Source organism: Amborella trichopoda, chromosome 7 (assembly GCF_054954075.1).
Source record: "Amborella trichopoda isolate Santa Cruz 75 chromosome 7, AtrichopodaSantaCruz75HAP2 v2.0, whole genome shotgun sequence".
NCBI lineage: Eukaryota > Viridiplantae > Streptophyta > Magnoliopsida > Amborellales > Amborellaceae > Amborella > Amborella trichopoda.
This window is the reverse complement of record NC_142342.1, coordinates 4,369,861-4,384,987: the sequence shown is the minus strand read 5'-3', so window position 1 is coordinate 4,384,987 and position 15,127 is coordinate 4,369,861. Positions and strand designations below refer to the sequence as shown.

General features: G+C 34.6%; 1 protein-coding gene across 2 annotated transcripts; it reads left to right on the top strand.

The window, feature by feature from the left end:
- The first annotated feature begins 1,688 nt into the window (after positions 1-1,688).
- LOC18447248 (Alba DNA/RNA-binding protein) lies at positions 1,689-13,032 on the top strand. Of its 2 annotated transcripts, XR_967097.3 has the most exons (9): positions 1,689-1,976; positions 9,129-9,209; positions 9,332-9,420; positions 9,527-9,601; positions 9,700-9,785; positions 10,627-10,821; positions 11,769-11,843; positions 12,615-12,814; positions 12,901-13,032. XR_967097.3 is itself a non-coding variant. In XM_011629845.3 (8 exons), exons 1-8 carry the CDS (start codon positions 1,854-1,856, stop codon positions 12,701-12,703), a joined length of 813 nt encoding a protein of 270 aa, XP_011628147.1. In that variant the 5' UTR covers positions 1,689-1,853; the 3' UTR covers positions 12,704-13,032. The 2 variants fall into 2 exon arrangements, 1 of the variants encoding a protein (XP_011628147.1); XM_011629845.3 differs by having other exon boundaries at positions 12,615-13,032.
- Positions 13,033-15,127: the final 2,095 nt, after the last annotated feature.

The window sequence follows — 15,127 nt, the reverse complement described above, 5'->3', positions numbered from 1 at the left end:
GAAGTAGAGCTTAAGAGCTTTCCAATTGTCCAAGAATCGCTTAAATCGAACCTACAAATAAAACGATATAACAAATGATAATTTAGTCCCTGTGAGACCCAACTGTCGGGCCGCGGGTCGCGCTGTAACATGCCCGACATGCTCATACGCAGGCTGATGATGCAGTAAACACGTTTTTTTTAATTATATAAGGCTAAAACTTCAAGATAAATCCAAAAAATTCCGAAAAAAAATCTAAAAAATTTAAGAAAAATCACCAATTGAATCTTATAACCCCCTCTCCCTAACCCAAAATGAGAGAGAAAAAGAGACCAAAAAGAACTTAAAAATTCTCAAAATTAAGAAAATTACCAAAAAATACCTAAAATAAGAAAAACCCTTGGAAAATTCCTAAAAATTTAGGAAAATCCCAAAAAAACCCAAAAAATTAGAGAAAATCTCAAAATTCATATTCAACCTATGGAGATCACAAAACCCTTAAAAAAGTAAGGAAATTCTCCTCCAGACCGACAGCTTTAGAAAAATCCCTAGATTGAAAACCCTAGAGAAGATAGAAACCGTAGCCTCCTGAAGTCCTAACCCCCAAGATTGAGAAAACCTAGACCTAAGGTATAAAAACCCTAAATCAAAACTACAATTAACGTACAACAACCCTAGATCTAACCCTTAACACAGGAGATCTGCTAGTCAATATCCAAATCAGAGAGGCAAAGAGGACCGGTTCTGAAACGGGCGAGCCCTCAAAGGCTCGGGAATCCCGGGCCATTCGGCCCGATTTGGTATTATTTATTCCTTTATTTTTCTTCTTCTTTTTACTGTTTTACTTTTTTTAATTTATTTTTGATCTATTAACTTATCTAAAAAATCATGTTTTAATGCTCTGGATCATAATGGCTCTACCACATATTTAAGAGTAATCTGCTCGTTTTCGGGCAAATTTGGCCTCAGATCTGAATTCTATATGTCGCTTTCTCTAACACTTTATTTACATCTTTTGAATTAGTTTAAGGTGTTAAAATTCGAAAGATCTTCATCGGAAGATCTGTTAGATTTTCATCATAAACAAACTTCATCACCGTCTAAAGTTCATCGTACGGTCACAATTGTTCGGTAGTGTTTCATTTTTTATTTTATTTTTACAAATCGGAATGATATGAAATTTCGATTGTATATAAATCTTAGTGAGGTGCATCTAATAAAAATAATAATTCGTGAAAAACAAATTGATCAAAATACATTTGAAACATTTCGGGGGTATTTTGATCAACTTATTTTATGTAAAATAAAGTTTTTTCATTTTTCATAGATTCATCTATTTTTTATGAACATACGTTCCAAATTTCTGATCATTCTGATTTATAAAAAAAAAATGAAAAATAAAATACTACTAAACAATCGTGACCATACAATGACAAAATCATTATTCATTTTTACCTATTGACGTTTTGTAGTAACTTCCATATATATATATATATATATATATATATATATATATATATATATATATATATATATATATATATATATATATATATATATAAAAAGTGACTTTTTATGTTCACGGAGTAAACATATTTCCCTAATCCACATATTATGGCTTAAATTTGACTAACAAAAATCTGCATTCCATTTTTATGTCCTATCATTATTATCTCGATATCTAGGGAAATTTACGGTATTATAATAAAAGAACAAGGGTATCTTGCCCAAATATATTTTTGTGTTTGCGGAAAAAATGTCGGTATCGCTGCGCTTCCTCTTATTAAATCCCTCCGCTTCACTCCGAACTGGTTTCTCTGTTAGTCTGGTTTGTTAGGGTTTTATCAGGGTTTTAGGGTTTCTCCAGAGTGACCATGGATAGGTATCAGAGAGTTGAGAAACCAAGGCCTGAATCAACCATTAACGAGAACGAGATCAGGATCACGACTCAGGGCCTCATCAGAAACTACATAAGCTATGCTACCAGTCTTCTTCAGGTTCTTTCAAGCTCTCTATCCTCACGTATTTCACACCCATTTGTTTGTTTTGGTTGTTTCCAGGTTGAAACCTAGGTTTATTTGCGATTCTATGGATGTTCTAGAGTTTTATGTTGACTCTTGGGGTTTCTCACTGGTTTGGGACTGTTAAGTTGGGATTTATAGTTAGGGAAATGAGGCTTATCGTTGGGGTTTTGGATTTGGTGATGGATGTTCTAGAGATTTATTTTCTTTGCCAACCTCGTTTGATTCATTCTTTTGTACTCCTTGATATGCTTGCTGTAAAAAAATTTCAACATACATTTTCATTATCTCATGGATGCTTCTCTTCACATTAAATGGATGCATACAATACATATTGTGTTATTTCTCTCTGCATGGATATTTCATATTCTATGCAATGGGTAGTTAACTACTAACAAAAAAATCCTCTTGGGAGTTTCATTTATGCTCGTTTAATTTTCCATTATGGGATTTTATGCCATGAATTCGTTAAACCTGGGGCTCCTTTACTCTGTTCATTCAGAATATTTTTTTAGATTTTTCTTTTTTGTTTTTCCAGTTCCGCATGTAGTCGCTGTTGAAGCCCTATTGTCTTTCGATTTTCTTTTTTTCCTTTTATTTACTTAATTTTTATGCATGCTATTCACAATTGAATTTTGCACATCTAGGTTCAATATTATGTGCATTGAGAATCAATGAGTTTTATATGGTACTTTCTCTATAAACTTTTGTAAAAAATAAGTCGAGACTAAATATTAAATTTCAAGTTGGATGTGAAAAAAGAAAAGTATTGTTTATGTTATGAAATTGATCTTTATGTATTCGTCAATACAGCAATACCATAAAATTTTCAGCTAAAAGTATCATATGTTATTTTCCATGTTCATTAAACCGACGATTGAGTTTCTGGTGTTGTCATGAAAAAGCATTGTCCCCACCAGTTTCAGAAGCATAGTACCTCAATGGGTGGTGTTTCATTCCTGATGACTCTTGGATTGGCATAACTAATAAGTTCAAATGCCGAAATCTAATCCAATATCCTGATCTCCACTTGTGGGAAGCCCGTTGTAATGAGTTATATTAATTCATTTCCACCATACCAAATTTCCATCCAATCCATAGTTGCTTTTCCATGGATAATAAGTATGCTGGATACTCAATGAAGGTTTTTAGTGAATCTGCATGAAAACATATTGTGTGAAAAGTTGCCTGAGGTGAAAACCTTTAAGTTTTCCCCAAAAAAATCCCCAGGTCCCCAAATTTTTGTTTGTTTGGACAAATTCTTAAATATGAAATCCCCATACATTTCAAAAAAAAAGGGGGTGGGGGGTGGACCAAAAAAAAAAAAATTCCTGAATTCTCACCTTTTAGGTGTTGTGGTTTTTCTTTTCAAATGAATGCCAACTTTGGTGGTTTGCATGCAAAGTAAAATTGTGAATGATGGTATTTGGTTTTTAACTTATTCTAGGTCAAGCGTAATCATGAGTTTGAGTGATAAATGTAATTGATTACAGTATTTGATGTGTTCAAATTTACAAAAAAAATTAAATATTTCCAAACATTGGATTTTCCCAATTGACTTAATAGCTGAATTTCTTTTCTCCCCTGTGCAATTTGGAGCGTGCCCCGAATCAAATTTGACTGCAGTCACGGCATTGATTGGGGGATAAAGAACAATAAAAAGTTCTGTTTGAGATGTTCCTGCTTCTAAAATAGGTTCTAATATTGTTACTGTCTCATTTGCCAGGTAAGGGTTCTAAATAAAATAAAATTTTAGATTTTAGTCATATTTCTGCAAATTATGAAAATACTTTATCCCAAAGTGTCTTTTTTTTTTTATTATTGTTTCCATGTTATTTTTCAGGCGCGGATTCAAATTTGGTAAATTTTAATTCAATTGTAAAATTCATGAAAAACCAAATATTCTCTTTTATCTTTTGGTCGGATCCTGTTAATTCAAAATTTCATGTTAATGATCCAGTGCAATGGTTGTATTATAGTATAATGCAACGACACTTCTAGAAAATCATGTTTGTGGTATTTGTATGACCCCAAATTTTGCACACACTCTCTCTTCATCTCAATAATCAATCCCAAATAAAAAAAAATTTCAATTTGAAACCTTAGATATGGTCAAAATGAGTCCCCTCCAAAAACAAATCTAGACCATTCATTTTGTGAAATTCAAGATCTTCGCCTTTATAAACTCAAAATCATTTTTTCCTTTTTTAACATTGTTCATTTAATGATAATAAAGCCATACAAAAAAATTGGAAATGAAAAAATCCTTCTACCTAGATCTAAGCATCTCACTAAAATGAACGGCCTATGTTAATTGGGCTAAAAAAATACTTTCTAGGTTGTGTTTTCAATTTTTTCATTTTTTTTTATTGTTCATTAGAATTAAAAGAGTGTATATTTCAAAATTTGGATCAAACAAAATGGCCATAAGATGGTTTTTTAAGGTTATTGCGTCATATTACTATACAACGGTTGCATGAAATCATTGCCCATATATATATATATAAATTTGTGCTTGATTGTTTCCTTATTTTATAGGATACTGCTATACTAGAGTTTTGGCAGTTCCAGTTTCAATTTTCGTCATGTTGACTTTGAAACATCATTATCAAGATGGTATATTCCATTTGTAAATTCTTGAAGTCATGCTTCACATTTGGAACCATCCCTTTCAGATGTTTCTTTTTACACTATAGATATTATGAACTCGATTTAGTGCAGAGGTGTATATATCAAGTGAGTGTTCTATAGCGGATAAAAAATAATTATTAAGAGGTGTTATGCAATTAGTTGGAAATACACTTAAAATATGTTCATAACAAATATTAAGGTACTAGACTGATATTCGTGATGGTTTGCTCCTTTCTAACCACCCTTTCAACAATGTTCAAAATTCAAGCGCCTGGCCACCTAGGGACTACAAGCTCATTTGATCTGCCTGATCACATTCCGGTGAAAAGGCACCTATTTGACCTTAATATACCTTCCAGTCAAGTGAACATCCTGTATCCCCATGAGACTTGTTGACAAAGTTCACTTTCACAGGTCTTATTGGGGGCATTCTTCTCTAGCCGAAGAATCAAGGCTTTGTTGGTGACAATGTTCAAAATTCAGGTGCCTGGCCTCCTAGGAACTACAAGCTCATTTGATCTGCCCCATCGCATTCAAGTGAAAAGACCCCTACTTGGCCTTAAGAGGCCTTCTAGTCAATTGAAGGTCTTGTATCCCCAAGAGACCTGTTGACGAAGTTCAATTTCACAAATCTTAATAGGGGCTCAGCATACTGCATCTCATATTGGGTGCAAATAGTTTGACAAAGTGACACCATTCTCCATCTTGCACAAGGGCCGTACTTGATTCCTTGGATTTTCTTCTTGACCAAAATCCCAAGAGATAAGGAAGGCCCCTCCTCAGTGGGAGAGGATGTATGAATAACATCGAAGCCCCTTCCTGTACAAGATGGATTCCCACTAATTCCACAAGTTCATCTCTGCAAAACTCTCTTTACTTAATCATTTGTACCTTGCACCTTTGGCATGTGCTAAAGCCTGACATCAATTGTAACCTGCCTATGGCATGGTCTTTTAGGAGTGAAGTCACATCGAAGATTGTAATAAGACAACTAGTCAGCCCCATTCTAGAAATGCCATCAACGAGCATCTACATATCTCATGAAGATCTTCAAGAGAATCAATACTTATTTTGATCATTTAAAAAAAAGGATTTTAGGCTTTTTGCTTATAGACCTTTGTGTACATACCTCTCTTAACTAATGCTATTTGGACTTGGAGGTTTTGTCATGGTGCGACACCAGCAAACTTCGGAAACTGGATGTGTACAAAAGAGATGCATTCACGAGGGAATTAATGAAAAAGTTATTTAAAATGTGAGTATAAATATGGATCTTGATCAAGCGAGTTTCACGACCATGTTATGTTGGTGAGGCCCTTGGCTCTGGCCAACGTAGGAATTCAGATAATCCTATAGTTGGTGTTGTGGATCTCTAAATGTTATGTTGATAGTTAAGATAGAGTGTTATGGGAGATTAGTGGCTGAATTCTTCATAAATTTTCGACTTTGTAACATCAGTAATTATCTATTTGACTATTTTTCATGTGTTTTGGAAGGGTTTGTTGGTAGGTCATAAATAAGCCAATTTGGAAACCCTTACATAGGCCTTTGTGCCATTGAGCTGGAGAGTTCTATCTATTTTTTGTTCTTTTGTTTTTGGAATATTGGATACCTTTTTTTTCTTTGTGATGCTTGTTCTCTCAACAAATATATTAACATCCAAAGAAAGAACCAATATTTCCGTTAGTGTTCTAAATAAAATAGGTACTCTTATACGAAAAAAAGAATAAGATATGAAGGTATTGGATGAACTTTCTTATGTGCTGAAAGTGGGCTTGAGTTGATGATTGACCTCATGTCTGCAGATAATGGATTGGTGCGCAACCCACAACTGTACATGGTCATGAACACACCATAACTATCTATCTATCCATCTATATTCCAAATGCAAGATTCCTTAACCCAAATTATAGAAAATCGCATAATTTCCTTAAGTTTGCAAGTCTTTCAGTTAAGACTTGTGGTGCCCAAACAAGCTTAGCAAGTTCAATTGTTTTGTACATAAGAGCATCACACCCACGTGGATGATGTCACACCCCTCCTAATGACCAAATATACCTTTTCCAAAGAAAAATATTATATTACAAAACAAGGGTATATAAATATCCAAAATTTTTTAAGTGCAATTATAAAATGCTTTGTAGTGTGAGCCCCTAACATAATCCTATATATATATATATATATATATATATATATATATATATATATATATATAGGGAAAAGCTGAGGTTTGCTCACTGGCTAACGCTATAGTGTTAGCCCAACAGCTCAAATTGAATCTAGGCTAATCTAATGGTCACGATTGCATTTCGTATTTGAATTTTAATTTCCTTTCTACAAATCCAAGTCACTTAAAATTTTGAGCGTCCATTCTTTTTATCAAGGTGCACCTAATAAAAATATTTTAAAAAATAATTCGTAAAATATAAATTGATCAAAATACCCCTGAAAAGTGGATATTTGAGAGACTCAATAAGGTCTTTTCAACTAAATTTTCTAATGCTTTTCCATGTGCCCAAAATCACAAGCTTTTGAATTCGACCAATTTTCTAGGTTTTTTTTTTTCCCTTTAATCAATCATAGAATTTTTTGATTGTTCTATGCAAGAAATATGAAGAGCGCTTAAATCTACTTATGGGTTTCATTTAATATTAGGAAATTTATCAAAATGCACTTAACAGATGAACTATTTAACATGACACCCACTTTTATTTATTTAATTTCAAAAAACCCTATAAATACACATCATTAGTTGTAATAGTTGAAAATATGTAAAACGTTAAACGGTTGACAACTTATGTGCATTTTGATAAATTTGCGATTTTATTTTACATCAAGATAGGCATGACATTTTGTTGACATCACCTAAGGAATAATGTTTTTAATTTGGTCCTTTATTTGGTTTTTTTCGATATTAGTTGTTTTTGTTTTGAACAATGGAGGCTATTTTAGTTAACCTTTATTAAAAAAAAAACAATGGAGGCTATTTTCCTAATTGAGCAATTGATTGAGAAATTTGAGGAGTAGAGAAAAGATCTCCATATAGTCATTATTGATTTAGAGAAAGCATATGATAGGGTACCTAGAGATATAATTTGGTGGAAAAGAAAGGAGTCTCAAGAGGATATATTGACATGGTTAGGTATATGTAAGAGGGCGAGCTAACTAAGGTGAGGACAACTAGTGGATAGAAGTGAGTCTTCAATGACAGTAGACCTACATCAGGGGTTAATATTGAGCCCATATCTCTTTGCTTTGATTATGTACATGTTAACTAAGCATATACGGATGAGGTCCCATGGTGTATTTTCTTTGCGGATGACAGTTTTTGATTGATGAGACTAGTGATGACATAAACGTAAAGATAGAATTCTAGAGGGATGTTTTAGAATCTGAAGGTTTGAAAATTAGTTGGATTAAGATAGAATATATAGAATGCAAGTATAGTAATAATCGGAGCAGAAATGAGGAATTAGTTAAGATTGATGGCCAACAAGTACTTAAAAGATATTATTTTCGATATCTTGGTTGATAGTCCATGAGAAAGGGGAGGTCGAGGAAGATGTTACTCATAAAGTTAAGAGTTGGGTGGACGAAGTGGAGATGTGCATCTGGAGTCTTATGTGATCGTTGCATATCAATGGAACTGAAGGGAAAGTTGTATAGGACGTGTAATACTAGCCATGTTTTGTGGGACAGAATGTTGGGCAGTCAAGAAACAAAATGAGTATAGCTGAGATAACGATGTAGAGATGGATGAGTGGCAAGAAAAGGAAAGATAGGACTCGGAATGAATACATTTAAGGGACTTTAAGGGTAGCTCCAGTAAGCGATAAAATGAGAGAAAATAGACTTTGGTGGTTTGGCTGCCTGCAGTGTAGATCTAGAACATCACCAATTAGGAGGGATGATTTGGTTCAAGCTCTAAATGGCAAGGGAAGGAACTAAGGTATGGCCCTTGATAGAGTGGAATAGCAGAACCGGATTTGTGTAGCCATTTCAAATAGTTGGGATAAGGCTCAAATGATGATTTATTTTTGTTTAATGGTGTAAATATGGTTGCTTCATTCCGATTCTTTTATTGAACATGCAAATTTCAAACAAATAAATATGCATTTCTATGTTCTATGACTTTGCGCTACTTGGTTGGTTCCTTGTTGTATACTACGTTTGGTGTTGAATGTGGTATTATTTGAATATAGAGAGGAATCGGAGAATCCTTGGTATGGTATGACATTCAAAGCATCTTTTACCGTGCATTCCATATCTGATGCATTTTGTGGAATATGGTCCCACCAATGGCTGGTGAAAATGAGAAGTGTCATGCCTACTATGATATACAGCTCTTTGGTCTGCAACAACCTTCTGTTCCATAGGAGCCTAGCTGTATGAAAATCTCTCTCTCTCTCTCTCTCACACACACACAAACACGGATAATTTCAACCCCGGATGCATGTTTTTACATTGATCCGGTTCTGTGTTCATTAACAATTCCAGGAAAAGAGGGTGAGGGAGATTGTGCTGAAGGCCATGGGACAAGCAATTAGCAAAACTGTGGCCATTGCTGAGATTATAAAGGTGACATACAAATATACAATCATTTTAGTTTCCTCTTTTTTACATATTCCATATGCTCCTTTTTTTTTTTGATAAAAGTATATTCCATATGCTCCTTATTGTCATATCCTCTTTGAAAACAGAAAAGGATGCCTGGATTGCATCAAGAAACCTCCATCAGCTCCACAAGCATTACAGATGTTTGGGAGCCCATCGAAGAAGGCCTTGTACCGTATGTTGCTTCTTTCTTACTCTTATTTCCTCCCATGTATGCTCTTTCATTGATCTGAATGAGCCCATTCTTAAAAGGCTTATTAAAACTGAGAAATTTTTTGCAGCTTGGAGATGACCCGGCATGTCTCTATGATCTCCATCTCTCTCTCTACCAAAGAGCTTAACAAGAACTCGCCAGGGTAACAGAAAAACCTCAAATTGGACACTATGTGTGATGCTATCCATTATTCATGGTGAATAATGATTTTATTTCTCACATTAATTGTGTCATGTATAGGTATCAAGCTCCAGCCTCCCTTGAGCAGCATCCACCCCAGCAACAACAAAAGGTGAATCAGATTCCTGTCTCACGTGGGAATGCAGGTAAGCCTCAGTGATAAATGTTCCTATCATTCTTGATAAAATAGGAGTTTATACTGTTATGCTTAGTAAGGAGCTTCTACCATCAATAGAACATCAGATACTCGAGATAGAACCATAGGGTACAATCTAAGCAGTGCGACTTAGGAAAGAAAAGTAAAGACCAATTATTTGGCTTGTCTAGAGAAGATATGGACCCCTAAGTTGCGAATTTTGCAATTTAATGAATGTGGAAGATGATAATTGACTTCTGCTTTTGAGTGGCATTTTTGTTGTTTCCCCTATGAGATGATGGAAACTGTATCTGCCTTAAAATGTTTTGCAACAACTAGGGAGGGCTATTCCTTCAAATAAATGGGAAATGCATTTCTAATGTTCTCTGTTGGAGGCCTGCAGGTTAGCAAATTTATTTGAATATGTGTGCGTGTAGATGGGTGCATTGGTAGATGAAGCCATTGATAAACAGAGATGAGATTTGTTGAATTTCTGGGGCATGATATAGTTAAAGGATACATAAATTTGCATTCAGCAAAAATTCTCATGCGGGTTGTTTCAACTCGCTCAAATTGGTCAACAGATGCCCTTGTCTCATTTGATACTTTACAATCTACCCCAAGCAAATGATCCCCTTGATTTCAAATATATTACTTTTTCAGAGGGACAAACGATTAGTCATCTAAAAATGTTGAGCGGAAATGAGAAAATTCACTTATGGATTTTTCTTTGGAGAGACCTTTCTATAAGATGGTGTATTTTAGCGGCCTATATTGCTTGGCCCTCATTTTTACTATTTGACCTGTTTCATTTGCTTCTTCTTTTTTTGTGTGTGTTGGTTATGCTACAGAGTCATATGGCCAAGGAGATTTATATGGACGGGGGCGAGGACGAGGTCGTGGCAGGGGAAGAGGCAGGGGTTGGGGTAGAGGTTATAACAATCAAGGGTATGACAACCAAGGGTACAACAATCAAGGTTATAACCAAGGATACGGTAACAATCAAGTATATAACAATCAGGGTTATAACAACCAAGGATATCAAGGTTCGTAAAATCACTCCCATGTTTCTTTTTGGTCGTGCACCTTTAGGAAATATGAAGATTAGTGAAGCAGCTCTATGAAAACGTTGCAAGGTTTCAAGAAATTTTCCTTGATATCACAAGATTTGTTATTCTATGTATGTAAAAGTAAATTTATTTGAATCTAATTATCAGTTCAGTCTCAGTACATATGTGTATCATTTAAAGAGTTATGTTAGGGTACTCATACAAATGAGTATTTCTTTAATGTACTCAACATTTTTGAACACTTATTGTCCCTTGTTTTGCAATATAGAATTTTTTGAGTAAGGGCATTCTTCGTCATTAGGAAGGGTTGGATAAATATTTGTATTTCCATAAGAAACTAGTGGCATTTTATTAGTGGTTAAGAATGAATCATTGCTATGGATGATGTCATTCTCTACTGTAGTTAGTAATGCTTATTTTTCTATCAAGAAATTTTACTTTACCCTTGATTAATAACCTAATATTCCCTAGACAAAAAAGTTACTATATAGTGGGATAACGTTATTAAGTGTGTCCAAAACTGTTGAGTACCTTAAGCAAATACTTATATATGTATGAGTACCATAACATGATCCTTATTTAAATTACAAGAACAATTTAATTTCATGGGAACGAAATTTACAAGATATTGGAATAAAATACTCACCGTACAGAAATAAATCTAGTTTTACATGTGAAGTGGACGTCTTAAACTGTTATATTTTTCCTTCTTTGCAATCTCTTTCCTTTGCTAATGTCCTCGAATAAAATTCTTGAAAACCTTCACAAAGAGTTCCTTATCTGGGATTTTAAAAAATCGAAATGCATTGCTATTTGTGGAGCTTTGCTGTGTTTGCCTTGTTAGGATCTTGTGTTACAATTGTCATAACTGTAAATAAAGATCAGAAGATTGAACTTATTGCAATCATTCAATGTTGTGGCAGAAAATGGAGGGTGGAACAACAATTATAATTGGAACCGAGGAGGTGGTCGAGGAAGAGGGTGGGGCAATCGTGGTGGTAAGTTTGATTGAAACCGCTATGGTTTTCAATTATTTACCATGTTTGACATGATTTCTGTGAGTTTTGTTTTTACTTTTTGGTTCTTTCCACATTTTATCATTGGAAGTTACCAAAAGTTTGATCCTTTTCCTAGAGTTAGCTATCTACCCTCAGGTAGTAGTATTTTGTCCAATACAATATTGTTTTTCTTTAGTCCAATGTTGTTAAATTTGCTTGGGAAATCTCTTTTGTTTTGGCTGGGGAAGACATACTGCGCCTCAATGACCAACTTCGGGGGGAAGACAATGGGCTTTTAAATTATCATCATCATCATCCAAGTCTGATCCCAACGATTTGTTGTCGACTACCATGGGCTTTTATATAAATAACACAAAGGTTTCAAAGAAAACATGTAACTAGGTATTTTAATGGTTCTAATTTTTTGCTATAATATCTCCAATACTTTTAAAACATCTGCAATATGTTCACAGCATTCCAGTGTTTATATAATACCATCAGTATTTGGAAAATATTCATGTGGGATTCATTTCACCTCAGCTGAAGACTGAATGGATGCTGACAATGATTTCGTCCATTTTTAAGTTTCTTTTGAAACTCTGAAATAGTATAAACTTAGTTGCATTTCTTCAAATATTTGGTGATATTATATCTTATCTTGTATGATATAGGGAGAGGAGGATATGATCTTTTGAAACTCTGAAATAAGATAAACTTAGTTGCATTTCTTAAAATATTTGTTGATTAAATTTCGTATCTTGTATGATATAGGCAGAGGAGGATATGAGAGAGGTAGGGGAGGAGGAAGGGGCTATGGTCGAGGGCGTGGAAGGGCGGGCGGGAGGGGCAGAGGAGATTGAGGTCTCTTTCACTCTCTCTCAGCTCTAGGGTGCGGTTTCTCCCTTCTTTTGGAATGTGGCTCTCTTTTGGAATGTGGCTTTGCGCTGGATTAGGCTTGCTTGGTTTCTATGGTGAGAATTATTGCGACCGTCTTTGAGCATAACTGTGGTTTCTGCATTAGAGTTGCATTGTTTATGGTTCTCTATGTTTATGACAGAATGGAGGCAGGCTTTACTTTCATTATGGTTGGGAGATATGGCCTTTGTATTATTTCCCTCCTTTCATACACCTATCAATGTATTCATATCCATTTTCCATATGGAGTGATTTGGATTTTGGGTTTGATTAATTTGGGTTTAGCAGGGCTCATTGCGAAGGACTCATCTTTGTTTTATTAACTTCATTTTTTCTCAGTATATTTACTTGCAATCAAAGCATATATGTTATAAGGGGTTTTCTCAGTATATTTACTTGCAATCAAAGCATTTGTCATAAGGTGTTTAAGCCCACGGTAGGAGGGCACTTTGATTTTGTGACCTTTAGGGTTTGTACATGCACAAAATGCGTTCAAGGGTTTGAGTGAAAAGAAAAGAAGAGGGTATACCTCATATTTTTGAATTGTGAAGCTATTAGTGGTCTACTCCTGAAAGTTTTCGGTTGTTGCAGCCTTTGATTCCTCAATGTACACAAAAACAATAAACAGCATTTAAAACATTTCTGGAGTTGAGAGCATTGGTCCATGTGACCAGCCAAGAATGGCGTTAAAAGTTGCAATTGATTGGTCCATGATTCAATGGACCTACAGCGGCATCAAATTAATCTTCATGGCATGCTTGATAAATGAGAATTGGGTATTCAAAATTAAATTAAAAAATATGAGTAAAGTGTTAAATTATCAATCTTTCTTGGACGATTTGACGATTATTTTTTTGACAAGGGTTCCCAGCTTTATTAATAAGAATTACTCAAAAGGAAATTACATTAGTGGACGCTAACAGAGAACAATGGTGGACACTAACAGAGATGGCAAAAAAAACCCCGCAGTTGGCAAGGGAGTCATCGACAGAATTACTCAAAAGGAAATTACATTAGTGGATACCAACAAAAATGGCAAAAAAAATCTGCAGTTGGCAAGGGAGTCACGGACATCATTGGCTTCACGATAAATATAAGGGAGTCACGGACATCATTGGCTTCACGATAAATATAAGGGAGTCACGGACATCAATGGCTTCACGATAAATATAGAGATAGCAAAAAAAACATCATTGGCTTCACGATAAACATGAGAGAATGAAACAAAACTTCACGATAAATATGAGAGAATATGAGAGAACATAAACATGGCTTCACGAGAGAAGATAAACATGAGAAAAAGAAACATAGCTTCACGATAAATATGAGAGAATATAAGAGAACATAAACATGAGAGAAGAGAGAAGGAAACATGGCTTCACGATAAATATGAGAGAATATGAGAGAAGATAAACATGAGAGAAAGAACAGTTAATATGAGAGAGGGAAGAAACAATCATTGGAGAGAAGGAAATAGTCATTATGACGATAAACAAACATGAGCTTCACGATAAACATGGGAGAAGGAAACAGTCATTATGACGATAAACAAACATGAGCTTCACGATAAACATGGGAGAAGGAAACAGTCATTATCAGAGAAGGAAGAAACAATCATTGGCTTCACGATAAACATGACAGAAGGAAACAGTCATTATAAGATAAGGAAACAATCATTATGACGATAAACAAACATGAGCTTCACGATAAACATGAGAGAAGGAAACACTCATTATGAGAGAAGGAAACAAAAAGAGCGAAGAAAACCATAACATGAGCTTCACGATAAACATGACAGAATGAAACATTCATTATGAAAGAAGGAAACAAAAAGAGAGAATGAAATAGTCATTATGACGATAAACATGAGAGAATGAAACAGTCATTATGAGAGAAAGAAACAAAAGGAGAGAGGAAACAATCATTATGAGAGAAGGAAATCATTGGCTTCACGATAAATATGAGAGAAGGAAACATGGCTTCACGACAAATATGAGAGAACATAAACATGAGAGGAAACATGGCTTCACGATAAATATGAGAGAATATGAGAGAAGACAAACATGAAAGAAGGAAATAGTTAACATGAGAGAGGGAAGAAACAGTCATTGGTTTCACGATAAACATGAGCTTCACGATAAACATGAGAGAAAGAAACAGTCATTATGAGAGAAAGAAACAAAAAGAGAGAAGGAAACAGTCATTATGACGATAAACAAATATGAGCTTCACGATAAACATGAGAGAAAGAAACAATCATTATGAGAGAAGGAAACAAAAAGAGAGAAAGAAACAGTCATTATGACGATAAACATGAGAGAAGGAAACAGTCATTATGAGAGAAGGAAAGAGTCATTATGAGAGAAGGA